Here is a 12,908-nt window from a genome sequence, read left to right as displayed (position 1 = left end):
CACCCAGACGGTGGATGGGTCAGTTGGTAGGACTGGTACAGATCTGCCGTCCATTCTTGGGGCCTCCAGTGAACAGGGTCACAGCCGGGCCCTGTGCCCCTGCATGCAAGAACAGCAAGCCGTGTGCGTGCAAAGAGGTGGGGGTGTGGGCAGTGGCACAAATCCACCGTCACTAACCCATTCCATAGGACTCCGTGCTTTTCTTAGGGCTTTTGTACTTACATCATACTGTGGATGTAAGTAAATTACGCTTTTCACAGAAAAGTAATAATACGCCCCTGTAATAGATCCGCTCAGGACAAGGTAGGCAGTGATCCCACTTCTGCCTCCTCGCCACTGTGGATGCGTATTGGTTTTTCTAGACTGAGGCCACATACTATACTTTCCTCTCCCTCCTCAGCCTCTCTCTCTCTCTCTCCGAGATTTGTACAGGGGAAAATAAATACATGTTTTGAGTTAAAAGACCACCTCTCACGTTTCTTATTCTGTTATATGCTGTGCATGGAATTAAGAGCAGCAGTTTGTTAGAAATATTGATTGAGAGAATGAAAGTCAGGAAAACGAGGAAATGCCTTCAAGGAGTCAAAGACCATTTAGTGAGCGTAACGAGATGCTGATTTTTTTTTTCTCCCCACAAGACTCCTCTGAGATCACTTCCCAGGGAACGCTGATCATCTGTCCTGCTTCCCTGATCCATCATTGGAAGAACGAGGTGATGAAACGTGTGAGCAGCAACACACTAAGAGTTTGTCTCTATCATGGGCCCAATCGGGAACAACGTGCCAAAGTGTAAGTGCAGAAATATGGCAGGCGGTGTCCTTCCCAGCATCGTGGCCGAAGGCGCCGCAGGGGCCTCCCGCTCTCCCTGGGCTTTCCTTCAGTCGGGACCAATGACTTGTGACAACCAAAGCCACTGTCCTCACCCAGCATCCCTCACCTGTGAGAAGAGATGCATTTGGCAGGAGAGTGGTTTGCGCTTGCTGTGTCCCTGTCCCCGTCCCCGACAAGAGTTGCCATAGGAGGCACCCAAAATGCCCGACTTGTCGGCTGGGGAGCAGCAATACTTCCCCTGGACCAGGAGGGTCTGCCACAGTGTTCATGACTGTTGAATTTCTGATTCCAACTTCACGTTCTTTTTCTGTTCGTGCAAGTGCAGCCAGCCCAATCTTACAGAGCATCTTGGAAGACAACATGGGGCTTGAACCTCCAACCCCAAGATCAGGAGTCACATGCTCCACCCACTGAGTCAGTCAGCAGCCACTAAAGGAAATGTTTTTTGTTCCTAATTGTGATGAGATGGTCTGGGTCGTTTCTGCTTTCAAATAATCTCTCTAGCTTCTAATATTAGATACTTGATCTCCTAAAGAACAGTGAGTTGCAAAATTGGGGGGCTTTGGTCTTACGGTACATCTACTGTCATGAGTGAGGGTCACCTTAGTGGATGACAGGTGTCAGGGCAGCAGTGACAGGCCTCCGTGCCTTCTCCAGCAAAGTGGTCAGTTGCTGGCCTTTGCTCTAGATGTTGATTAGAAAGAAATTGCACCTCAGTTGATTTGCGTGTTGAGCAATGTTTGGTGCTCCGAATGCGCTAGTGGATAGTTTAGAATCATTCTTAATTCTTCTTCGTATGAGGCTAAGGCAGTAGGTAGACTGTGCCCCCTCTGAATTAGGCATATCATTTTTTATCAAAAGTATTTATGGACATTCGCCTAGGTACACAATATTCAGTCTCATTGGAAAAAGATTTGTACCTTTTGTTAAGAATCTCTACATGTAAAGAGTATAGGCGAGTAAACTCCAAGCTTACAACATGTATTTTTGTACCCAAATGTCAAAGCCGGATTCATGGGCTTTCAGAAATCCGTTAAAGAATGATAAGGCGAAAGATCAGCTATAGACGAACAACGCTTTGAAGGTTTCTTACCTCCCTGAGACTTCCGCATCAATGTAGGTCAAATCATTACTAAATGTTAATTCCCAACTCTACACTGCTTCTGTTATTGCCAGATTATATCAAGCTTAATGTGACTCCAGCCAGAGAATTTTCTTTCTGGCTCATGGGATGGGGACAGGGAGACTATAGTGAGCAGGCTGTAAAAATGATCAGATGTCAGAGCGAAGGAACCCTAGTGAGTAAAGTTCCCCTCTCCCAAACCATGTATATGTGGATTACTGAAATGAATTAATGAATCCCACCGACTGTCCTTTCAGGCACCCGCATTTTTATAAAGGGGTCAACCCATGTTGTCAGTCACGGAGGGATTGTTTCCTGTTTACACTGTGTTGTATCTCTGCAGCCTCTCCACATATGACATCGTGATCACTACCTATAACCTTCTGGCCAAGGAGATTCCCACACACACACAAAAAGGCGCGAAACAAAAGGACACGATCCCAGGCGTAGACCTCAGCTCGGAGAAGGTGAGTCTGGGAGCCGCCAGCGGGGCTGGGGGCCACACCTCCCGTAACTGGAGTCTTCCCACAGCAGCAGAGTCTGCAAGGGTGCCTTCCTGGGCGGGCAGGAATGGCCCACACATTCCTCCTGCGGAAACAAAGCATTTTTCCCTATGTTCCTTCTCTTTTATTCTAGACAGACGTCTCAGTAATAAAGGTTGAGGTTTGGCCCAGTATCTAGTTGCTTTCTCGAACTAATGATAAGTGCATTATAATTGTGGTGGGCTCATCACACAAGTACAGAAGCCCCACTTGCTACACTTTTTGTTTTAGAGTCTTCGGGGTATGTTCTGTGTGTGCGTGTGTGTGTGCGTGCGTGTGTGCGCACGTGCGTGCATGCGTGTTTAAGTAGGCTTCATATCCAGTGCGGAGCCCGAACACAGTGCTTGGGCTGCGATCAAGAGTCAGACGCTTGGGGCACCTGGGTGGTTCAGTCGATTAAGCGTCCAACTTCGGCTCAAGTCATGATCTAGTGGTTTCAGGTTCTAGCTCTGTGCTGACAGCTCCGAGCCTGGAGCCTGTTTCAGATTCTATGTCTCCCTCTCTGCCCCTCCCCTGCTCACGCTCTGTCTTTCTCTTTCTCAAAAATAAATGAACATTAAAAAAAAGTTTGTTTGTTTTTTTTAAGTGTCGGGCACTTAACCAACAGCCATCCAAGCACCCCGGGGTATTTTTTTATATTCAGTGTGAAGAGCAGTATTTTAGTATTTTTGAATTAAGCCATTAACGTCTGCCTCTCCTTCCCCTCCCAGGAAAAAAGAGAGGTTGCAAATAATAAAGCTACAAAGGGGCCAGATGCTAAATGATAATCACGTGAAAAACCCTGAAAGTTTGCTAGGACGTCCAGGGAGTCCCAGTTACACAGCCCAGAGGCTCTATTGCACAGTTACCTTGGGGCTCTTTTCCCCTGAAAATACAGTGAAGTTCCAAGAACTGACCTATCCGTATTTGGGATAATTTCTAGAATGCTTCTCTAGTCAGACCTACTCTGACTTCTTGCTGATAATTAACATGTGAGGTTCGCCAGTGGCTCCTCATTGCTTTCAGGATAAAACCGTGGTCCCTTTACGTGACGCATTAGACCTTGTATGAACTTGCACGATCCGCATCTCCCAACCCCCGGCGCCTCGTGCTCACTGTACTAAGGGGCAGATCCCTGCCCTGCGCAGTCATACTGCTCTCCCTCTACGTGGAATGCTTTGCCTCTGTTCCTTTCCTAGGTAAGCTGCTTCGAGAATTCTTCACCCCTCTGGTAAATGCCTGTGCCCACTCACGTCATAGCCCTCCACATATTCAGCAATCGCTGAGCCTCTACTCTGTGCCAGATGCTATTTCAGGTATTAGGGATGTGGCAGTGAGCTGGACTGAGTTGATTTCCTCCAGCGTGTATTGAATTACCCAGCGGGACTTAATATATAAACATCATGCTGTAATTAATCTTTATGCTTGATTTTCTTCCCTGCTAGGTCATGAGCTCCTTGAGACTAGGAACTGCCCTCTAAGTCTGATTTTGTATCTCATGCATAAAACTAGACTTTCAGTACAGTTCTAGTGAATTTTTATAAATCTGGTTAATATTTTATTGAATGAGTGAATTTCCAGACTTACACCTAATGTAGTCCTGACCCATGGCCATTGCTCAAAAGTGGGCAGAAAGGATAAAATGAACTCAAGTTAAAACATTTCACTGCTGGGGCGCCTGGGTGGCTCAGTCGGTTGAGCGTTCAGCTTCGGCTCAGGTCATGATCTCATGCCCATGATGGGGCTCTGTGCTGACAGCTAGCTCAGAGCCTGGAGCTTGCTTTGGATTCTGTACCTCCCTCTCTCTCTGACCCTCCCCTGCACCCGCTGTGTGTCTCCGTCTCTCAAAAATAAATAAAAAACAAAAAAATAAAAAATTTAAACAAAACCATTTCACTCCTAAGCATCTTAAACCGAAGGTTGGGGACTCTCAAGTTGACTTGTTTATTTCTACCCATTGAGAGTTTCCACTCTTGGTCTCTTCGGCTTAATTCTTACTTCAGTATACCTGATCTAAGCCCTCAAACTTGAAGGTGGGAATGGACCCTTCGTACGTGTTCATATGTCCCCTTACCTTCTTGAAGACATGTACATTCTCCCATACAGTTGATGGATGTCGCTTGGGTTTCTTCCAGGATTTAGCAAAAACACCCTTGCTTCGAATAGCCTGGGCTCGAATCATATTGGATGAAGCTCACTGTATTAGGAACCCCCGGGTGCAGACTTCCACGGCCGTGTGCAGGCTACAGGCTCACGCCCGCTGGGCTGTCACCGGAACCCCCATTCAGAACACCTTGTTGGACATGTATTCACTGCTGAAGTGAGTAAAACTCTCCGGGATTATGTAAATGTGAACCGTGTCAGTCACCCTTCATAATTGTTTCATATCTCAGCATAAAGTTCCAGGGTGTCCCAGATTATCTCAGATAGTGGACGGCAAGCCTGGCAACCTGTAAAGGGCAGAGGAATGAATATCCATGAGAAAATACCCAGTTGACTGACTGGCAGGTACAGGGCTTTGCTGACATCCAACCCCTTTATATGGAAAAACACAGGACAGATTCAAATTAAAGGAAACAAAACCCTCTTTCTTCAGTCCAGTGAATGTTCTGGGCTTTTTCCATTTTAAAGCATATGTCCTAGGGTCAGGCGTACTATTTTATTCGAAGCAAACAAAAAAGAATGCTGATTTTTGAAGTACTTGCTTTTATTCAAGTCCACGTGCAAGAGGATATGGAATTTCTTTGTCGATCTTTGAGGCTTTAGGAATCCGTTCTAGCCATTGGTTTTATGTTTTATTGTAGCCTCCCGGACGACGTAAATGGGAAAATTCACATGTTACAGTGTGGTTTTGTTATTGACTTGGATCCTTTGGATGTGTCTGGCAGAGCTTTGCTCTGAAATTCACTGTTAAAACTGATTGAGTGCAGACGTAACAGAAAACCTGATTTGTTTCTCATCTTCCGTGTTTCCCTGGACCCTTATCTCCTCCAGCTGTCCTCCAGTACTTCTTTCTCACTCTCTGTCTTCTTCCCCAACAAAAACAGATTTCTCCGGTGCTCACCATTTGATGATTTCCAAGTGTGGAAGAGCCAGGTTGATAACGGTTCAAAGAAAGGTGGAGAACGGTTGAGTATTTTAACCAAGAGCCTTTTGCTCAGGAGAACAAAAGACCAGCTGGACCCCACCGGCAAGCCCTTGGTAATCTTACTGTCACATGTCCCCGGGTGAGGCCGGGGAAGGCAGGTGACCGTGTCCCTCTTGTAGCTTGAAAAGCCATCTGCTTTGCTCACGGGGCCTCCGAGTGCCCCCTCTTCCTGTGAGGGGCCCCCCACCAGTTCTGTTTTTAGGAAGGGAGTGCTGGCCAGGCCTTGACTAGGTTTCCAGTGTCCACTGTGGGGACTCACTGCCTGATGCTCTGCTCACTTGTCTGACTTCACTGGCTATTTTCTCTCCTCTAGGTGACGCTGCCCCAGCGGGAATTTCAGGTGCACCGTTTAAAGCTCTCTGAGGACGAAGAGAAGGTTTACAGTGTCCTGTTGGCCAGATCCAGGTGGGTGCAGCGGGGAGGCAGCTCACACTGCTTATTGTGTCACTCCTGTCCTTGATGGGGACTGAGGCGGGGCTCAGGTTTCTTCAGACTGCATCTATGCTGTTGTCAACAACTGTCAGCGATTTTTTTTTTAATTTTTTTTAATGTTTTTATTTATTTTTGATACAAAGAGAGACAGAGCATGAGAGGGGGAGGAGCAGAGAGAGAAGGAGACACAGAACTGGAAGCAGGCTCCAGGCTCTGAGCTAGTTGTCAGCACAGAGCCTGACGCGGGGCTCGAACCCACGAATGTGAGATCTGACCTGAGCCGAAGTCGGAGGCTTAACCGACTGAGCCACCCAGGTGCCCCAACGATTTTTTTAAATCTCCCTGTTTCTCTTGTCACCCCTCCCCGGCTCCCCTTGGTCTCATACATGCACTGAACCTGCGCATCAGCTTCCTTGCGTAGAAGCCCTACATTGTGGTCACTGTGCCCCACAGCTGTGTGGGCCTTTGGGCTGTGCTGGGAAAGAGCATCTCTTTGACCCTTTGACCTTTGACTCTCACCAAACAAACAAACTGCTCTGTAGTCCATCTTGTCATCTATTGTTTATACTTTCTCTAAAACTCTTGTCCTTCCCTAAATGACCCATTTCCTCACTCTCTCTTGCACTTCTCGCTTCCAGGGTGAATACGTTCGTTTTTTTCTCTTTGTAAACCTCATGTAATACGATAGTATTTATTAAGAAACATAAACTAATACTAATTAATATCAGTATTACATTAACATGTTATAAGTTAGTAGTAAGTTATCACTAAACACAATGTTCTATAATATTAATACATTTATTAACCCTTATCAGTGTTTAAAAAATGATTTGGCTTTTAAAATCATTGACTTTCAGGGCCCCTGGATGGCTCAGTCAGTTAAGCATCTGACTTCAGCTTAGGTCATAATCTCATGGTTCGTGGGTTCGAACCTTGTGTTGTGTTCTATACTGACAGCTCAGAGCCTGGAGCCTGCTTCAGATTCTGTGTCTCCCTCTCTGTCTGACCCTCCCCTGCTCAGAGGTCTCTCTCTCTCTTTCTCTCAAAAATAAAATTAAAAAACATTAAAAAATAAATAAATAAAAATATTGATTTTCATTGCCTTTGGCCAGTACTTGCCATGAACCTGGCCTTATTTAAGAAATCTCCCTTTATAATTTTTCAGGGTCCTACTGCAAGCACAGGTAAGCAGTGACCATTGTAAACCTCTTTGGTCTTAGCAAACATTATGTGTACATTTTCTCTTTCCATCTGAGGCAGATCAGCTCTGCAGTCCTACCTCAGAGCGGGGCAGGAGAATGGAGACAGCCAGTCTGGAAAAATCCCTGATAATCCATTCAGTAAAGGTAAGCAGTGGTACCCCCATAAATACACTCAAGAAATGAACATGTGGATTTAGAGCTGGTAAAATTACAGATAATGGGATGTTATGAATTTTAAAAAAGTTTTTTTAATGTTTGTTTATTTTTGAGAGAGAGAGAGTGCAAGCAAGGGAAGGGCAGAGAGAGAGGGAGACACAGAATCCAAAGCAGGCTCCGAGCTGTCAGCACAGAGCCTAGCCTGGCTTGGGGCTCAAACCCATGAACCACAAGATCATGACCTGAGCCGAAGTCAGACCCTTAACCAACTGAGCCGCCCAGGCACCCCTATGAGTTCCTGAATTGAGAGACTCAACCTTAGCTAGGAACCTCAAACCAAAGTCACATAAGCTGGTCTGCATGCACCAGGCCTGGTGACGTGAGCTTCTTTTCAGTCATTTTTGAAATCTGCTTTGTTCAAATGCAAGTAGGTCTGGTCCACAAAGAAAAGCAGCATCTCATTCGGCTTCCTCAGTAGAAAAGTCCTTTACAGCCATGTTCTTGAATCTCAGCTCAGGGAAGTTCAAAATGGCCTCCTGGGGTTGGCGATTCCTTCCCGTGTCTCTGTTTTAAGTCCTGTCCTGTCACTTGTTTTTCTCCGTGGAAGTGGCCCGGGAGTTTGGGTGCAGCGGGCCCGGAGCGTCTGCAGCGGCGGCCTCGCCGAGACCTGGCGCCCCCCACGTACTGTTGACCCAGCTGCTGCGACTCCGCCAGTGCTGCTGTCACCTCGCCCTGCTGAAGTCGGTGAGACAGCCCTTCCTCGCGGGGGTCCCCCTGTGGGGTGGGGGGATGGCGTTTCGGGACGTGTCTGTCTTTCGGTGGGACAGAAAAGAGAAGTACTTTCTATTAGTTTTCATTGGTTTTGAGATAATTCCCATAGTACTGAGAACAGATTTTTTTTTTTAAGTTTATGTATTTTGACAGCACAGATGGGGAGGGGCGGAGAGAGCAGCCCAAGCAGCCTCCGCACCGTCAGCGCTGAGCCCAGCGCGGGGCTCGAACTCCCCAACCATGCGTGAGATCACGACCTGGGCCCCAGTCAAGAGACGGGCGTGTCACCGACTGAGCCGCCCAGGCACCCCGGGAGAACAGCTTTTATTATTTTTGGGGGGTTTTTTTTTGGTAAATAAACTTTATTTTAGAATGGGAAATGTCATTTTGCAAAAAACTGTTTATGAATACTTGGGTACTTCAGGATGTCATAAAGCCAATTTTACTGGTAGTCTTTTCTGCCTTCTGGCGGTATTGGGGCTTTTAAGGCTAGTTGTGAAAATGCGAGTGTTTATACAACTGGGAACGTTGCCCTCACATTTGATCGAGGCACAGCCATAATTAGGATGAGTCTGTTACTCTTTCGGAGGAGCCGTAGCGATGTGTTTGGGTGACAACAACCTAATTAACTGCACTGCGTCAGCTGCGGAGCACAGAATGGTCCTGGAGCCGGTCTGGCATATCTCGAGGAAGTGCCATCACTTGATTTATCTTTAATCTGGTGAACATACTTGCGAGATGACATTCTAAACGGGGTTTCTCTGAGGAGATTCCGATGATGAAGTAGAAGACCGTGTGCTGTGTGAAATGTTAGACGGTCAGCACTTCCTTGGCAGATGACGCGGCCCACCGCCTCCACTGCCCGCCGCCTCCTGTCTCCTGTATTCCCAGGCCCTGGACCCGGCAGAGCTGAAGAGCGAGGGCCTGGTCCTGTCTCTGGAAGAGCAGCTCAGCGCCCTGACGCTGTCCGAGCTCTGTGACACGGAGCCCTCGCCCGTCATCTCCCTGAATGGAGAATGTTTCAAGGCGGAGCTCTTCGAGGACACAAGAGCAAGCAGCAAGGTACTGGGGTCGCCTCTGCTCTGGTAGGAAAACTGGGGTGCCTCGCACAGGCTTGTGTGTGTGTGTGAGAGCAGCATGCACAGATTTTAGCTGGTGAGTCCCCCTCTGGTCTTAAATTCTGATTCTATTTCACCAGTAAAACTAGACTGATTGTTACACAGCGGGGCTTTCGGAGAGTGATTTGGGCCAGCGAGGCAGATTTTCAGTCACTTTTTCAGTCACAGGTTACTGGGACAGCTGCCTCTCGGGTTTCCGCCAGGGGCAGGGCCTCAGCGAGTGAGCAGCTTGTTTTAGGAAAGCTTTAAGGAGTAAGAACAAAGGTTGACCCCAGAGACCGCTGCAGACCATCTGAGTGCCAGTTGCTTGGACGTGCTGAAAGGCATCCATCCCACGAGTGTTATTTCCCAAATAGCCTTCTGTCTTCATTAGTCGTTTGTGTTCTGTTTTCATGAAAGCCTTCTAAGGTGGAAGTGTTCTAGAAGAGGGGGCTGATGGGGGCTGTGACCCGAGTCCTGCTTTTCTGTCGGCTGGTGCGGGCTGTCCACACTCCCTGAACAAAGCGAGTCTCCCTCCCGGCTGCTGTCTGAATCTGCCGTTCCCAGACTCGGCCTCTCTCCAAAGCCTTTAAAAATAATAATAATATATATTATTTAAAATGTATATATGTGCTTAGTAATGAGGTCACTGCCAAGGGAATGGTGTTACTTAAGAGCACCATTTAGTAACATTTTGAAAGTATTTACTGAGGTCTTGACCACGAGCAAGTGACAGGAACAAAAGAACACCGTATGTGGACAGATGTGATATCCTTGCACCTTCAGGGTTCACTCTTGGGTTAAAACTCAGGGTCCTTATGATCGGCGCACCTTGTCTCCTACTTGGCTGGTACTTACTCACAAGGCTGCTTCCTGGGAGCCCACCGAGTGCTCCAAGCCACTCCAGGTCTCACGAAGAGCAGGGCAGACCCAGAGTTTGGGCAGAGTTTGGACAGCACATGCCTGAACTCCTACAGAACGTCACTGGGCCTTGACCCCAGGACCATGAGTCCCAGGCAGAGGGGACAGAGGGGGCAGAGATGAGACAGAACATGGCTTAGTAGAGGAAGAACTTCGGCGTGACCAGAGCATCGTGTGAGGAGGGTATCGTGAGGAATGAGGCTGGAGACATCAGCTGAGGCCAGGTGGTCTGGTAGGTCATTGTCAGGAGCCTGGGCTTGAGCCTCGGCAAGGGGCGGAAGGTGACACGCTGACATTTTAGAAACAGTCCTCTGGCCGCAGAGAGGAGAGCAGCCCAGGGCGGGGTGAGGCCAGGGCGGAGAAACCAGTTCCGTAGTTCAGGTGAGAGCTGATGCAAAATAGCAAATTTGTTGCAACTGACATATGTTAAATAACATTTCTCAGATTTCGTCTCTGTTGGTGGAGTTGGAGGCAATCCGAGGAAATGCAGGGTCCCAAAAGAGGTAAATGTGTTCCTTTGTCATCCAGGTATTGCTTATAATTAATCAGGAAACTTTGATATTGCTGATAAATCTTAGCTTTTTATAAATCAGGGACCTTAAATCATCCTCAGGAGAAAGCACCAAAGGTATAGCACACATTCTCTATGATTTCTAGTTTACATATTTGTGTGGCATTGATTAAGAAGGAAATCCCTAGAGGATCAGAGCAAGCTAAACATCTGGGAAAGTGTTTAGAAGTAGAAATGCATAGGGGCATCTGGTGGCTCAGGCGACTAAGCATCTGACTCTGGATTTTGACTCAGGTCATGATCTCATGGTTCGTGGGATCAAGCCCTATATTGGGCTCTGTGCAGACAGTGTGGAGCCTGCTTGGGATCCTCTCTCTTTTTTTGTCTCTCTCTCTCTCTTGCTGCCCTTCCCCTGCTCACACACATGGGTGCACATTCTCTCTCTCTCTCTAAATACATGAATATATATTTTTTTAAATGTAGAAAAGCGGGGTCCCTGGGTGGCTCAGTCGGTTAAGTGTCCAGCTTCAGCTCAGGTCTTGATCTTGCAGTTCGTGGGGTTGAGCCCGCGCTCTATGCTGTTAGCCTGGAGCCTTCTTCAGATTCTGCATCTCCCTCCCTCTCTGCCCCTCCACAACTTGTGCTAACTCGCTCATGTGCCCTCTCTCAAGAACAAATACTAAAACAATTTATTTAAAAGGTAGAAAAGCATCTCCAGAAAAATACGGGAGTACTAGGCCGTGGTGCGGTGTGGATCACACAGGGAGCCCCACAGCGCTGGGAATGTTCCTGAGTTGGGTGCATGGGTCCATTTGTTATTTGTTTTCCTTACATGTGTGTCACGGATCTGCATTTGTATATATGGACTATGTTGATTTAAAAACTTCAAATTGGGGCGCCTGGGTGGCTCAGTCGGTTAAGCATCCAACTTCAGCACAGGTCGTGATTTCGCAGTTCATGAGTTCAAGTCCCACATCGGGCTCTGTGCTGACAGCTCAGAGCCTGGAGCCTGCTTCAGATTCTGTATCTCCCTCTCTTTCTGCCCATCCCCTGCTCACACACTCTCTCTCTTTCTCTCAAAAATAAATAAACGTTAAAAAAATTTTTTTAATAAAAACTTCAAACTAGCTATGGGATGCCTGGATAGCTGAGGTTGTGATTGCAGGGTTGTGAGATTGAGCTCCACATCCGGAGTATTGACCAGAGTGGGCCCAGGACCCCACATAGGGCGTGACTAGGCCCGCCTCTAGAAAGGTCAAAGGTATAGGCCAGCCTCTCCCGATTGGGCGCCGAAGGAGCTGTCCCTCCTTAATGTGCGCCCAATCATCCGGAGAAGCCGGCGCCTTCCCCTTTAAGTACAGGGGAAGGCTGGATCGGACCTGCATCCTTACATTCCCCCCTCTGCCTTGTAACTTGACCCAATCCTGGGTCAACTATGTTACCATTGTTTTGGTTTCTTAAGACCACTAACTGAATAACATTTACATGCTCTTTGACAAATGCTGTCATCTTATTAATGATATAAGAGCCAAATGTTGAAAGTGGACTGGTGATTCCTCAGGCTTCTGCCGTGCTAGACCAGCCAGCTTCCGGGGTGTGGCTGGAGCAGGGCTGGAGATCTCTGGAGTCAGAGTCTTTTTGAGGATTAGTTCGAGCTGATCATCTGGATCTGGATCACCTCACCAAGTTGAGGGTTTTTCAGAGCTGGCCTCAACTCCAGGGTGATGCCTGAAACTTTAATAGGAGCTGAACTTCTTGTTTATCTGTGAAGTCACATTTAAGTCTCTTGAAAAGGTGTGACCCCCATTTTAAATATCATCCTCACAGACTAACAAGCCTGAGATCCAACAACAAATATTCAAAGACAACAGAACTAGAGTTACATTCACAGTAGTGCATTGAGTTTTTCTCTCTAAAAAAACCTCCTTTATCTGAGATAGCCAAATCAAGACTAATGCATTGGTGGAATACTCACTGTGTTTTTGAATTTTAGATGGTTTAAGTAGAGAGAAAAGATAAATGCTCTAGATTACAAACAAATACTTTATAACATTTCTGAATATCACAGATTTCTTAATCTGGGTAAGCAAACATTAAAGGAACAACGTTTTTCACAAAACTATAAACCCATTTGGTAGGGAGAGTTTTGCACCCGATACAGGGCGAAGGGAAGGAGGGCTACCCAGTCTCCGCCA

The 12,908-nt window shown here is 47.2% G+C and overlaps 1 protein-coding gene across 3 annotated transcripts in view; it reads left to right on the top strand.

Moving 5' to 3' along the window:
* Window positions 1-12,908, top strand: part of TTF2 (transcription termination factor 2) — a 41,881-nt gene that overhangs the window by 18,532 nt on the left and 10,441 nt on the right. For all 3 annotated transcript variants that reach the window (XM_029948030.1, XM_029948028.1, XM_029948027.1), the window contains 9 exons: window positions 639-789; window positions 2,298-2,421; window positions 4,611-4,795; window positions 5,523-5,676; window positions 5,937-6,028; window positions 7,316-7,401; window positions 8,021-8,157; window positions 9,076-9,246; window positions 10,647-10,705. In XM_029948030.1, the coding sequence (XP_029803890.1) occupies window positions 639-789; window positions 2,298-2,421; window positions 4,611-4,795; window positions 5,523-5,676; window positions 5,937-6,028; window positions 7,316-7,401; window positions 8,021-8,157; window positions 9,076-9,246; window positions 10,647-10,705 (1,159 nt within the window). The remainder of the gene's footprint in view (window positions 1-638; window positions 790-2,297; window positions 2,422-4,610; window positions 4,796-5,522; window positions 5,677-5,936; window positions 6,029-7,315; window positions 7,402-8,020; window positions 8,158-9,075; window positions 9,247-10,646; window positions 10,706-12,908) is intronic.

Source organism: Suricata suricatta, chromosome 8 (genome assembly GCF_006229205.1).
Source record: "Suricata suricatta isolate VVHF042 chromosome 8, meerkat_22Aug2017_6uvM2_HiC, whole genome shotgun sequence".
Lineage (NCBI taxonomy): Eukaryota > Metazoa > Chordata > Mammalia > Carnivora > Herpestidae > Suricata > Suricata suricatta.
The sequence above is the reverse complement of the archived record's forward strand: the minus strand, read 5'-3'. Positions and strand labels throughout refer to the sequence as shown.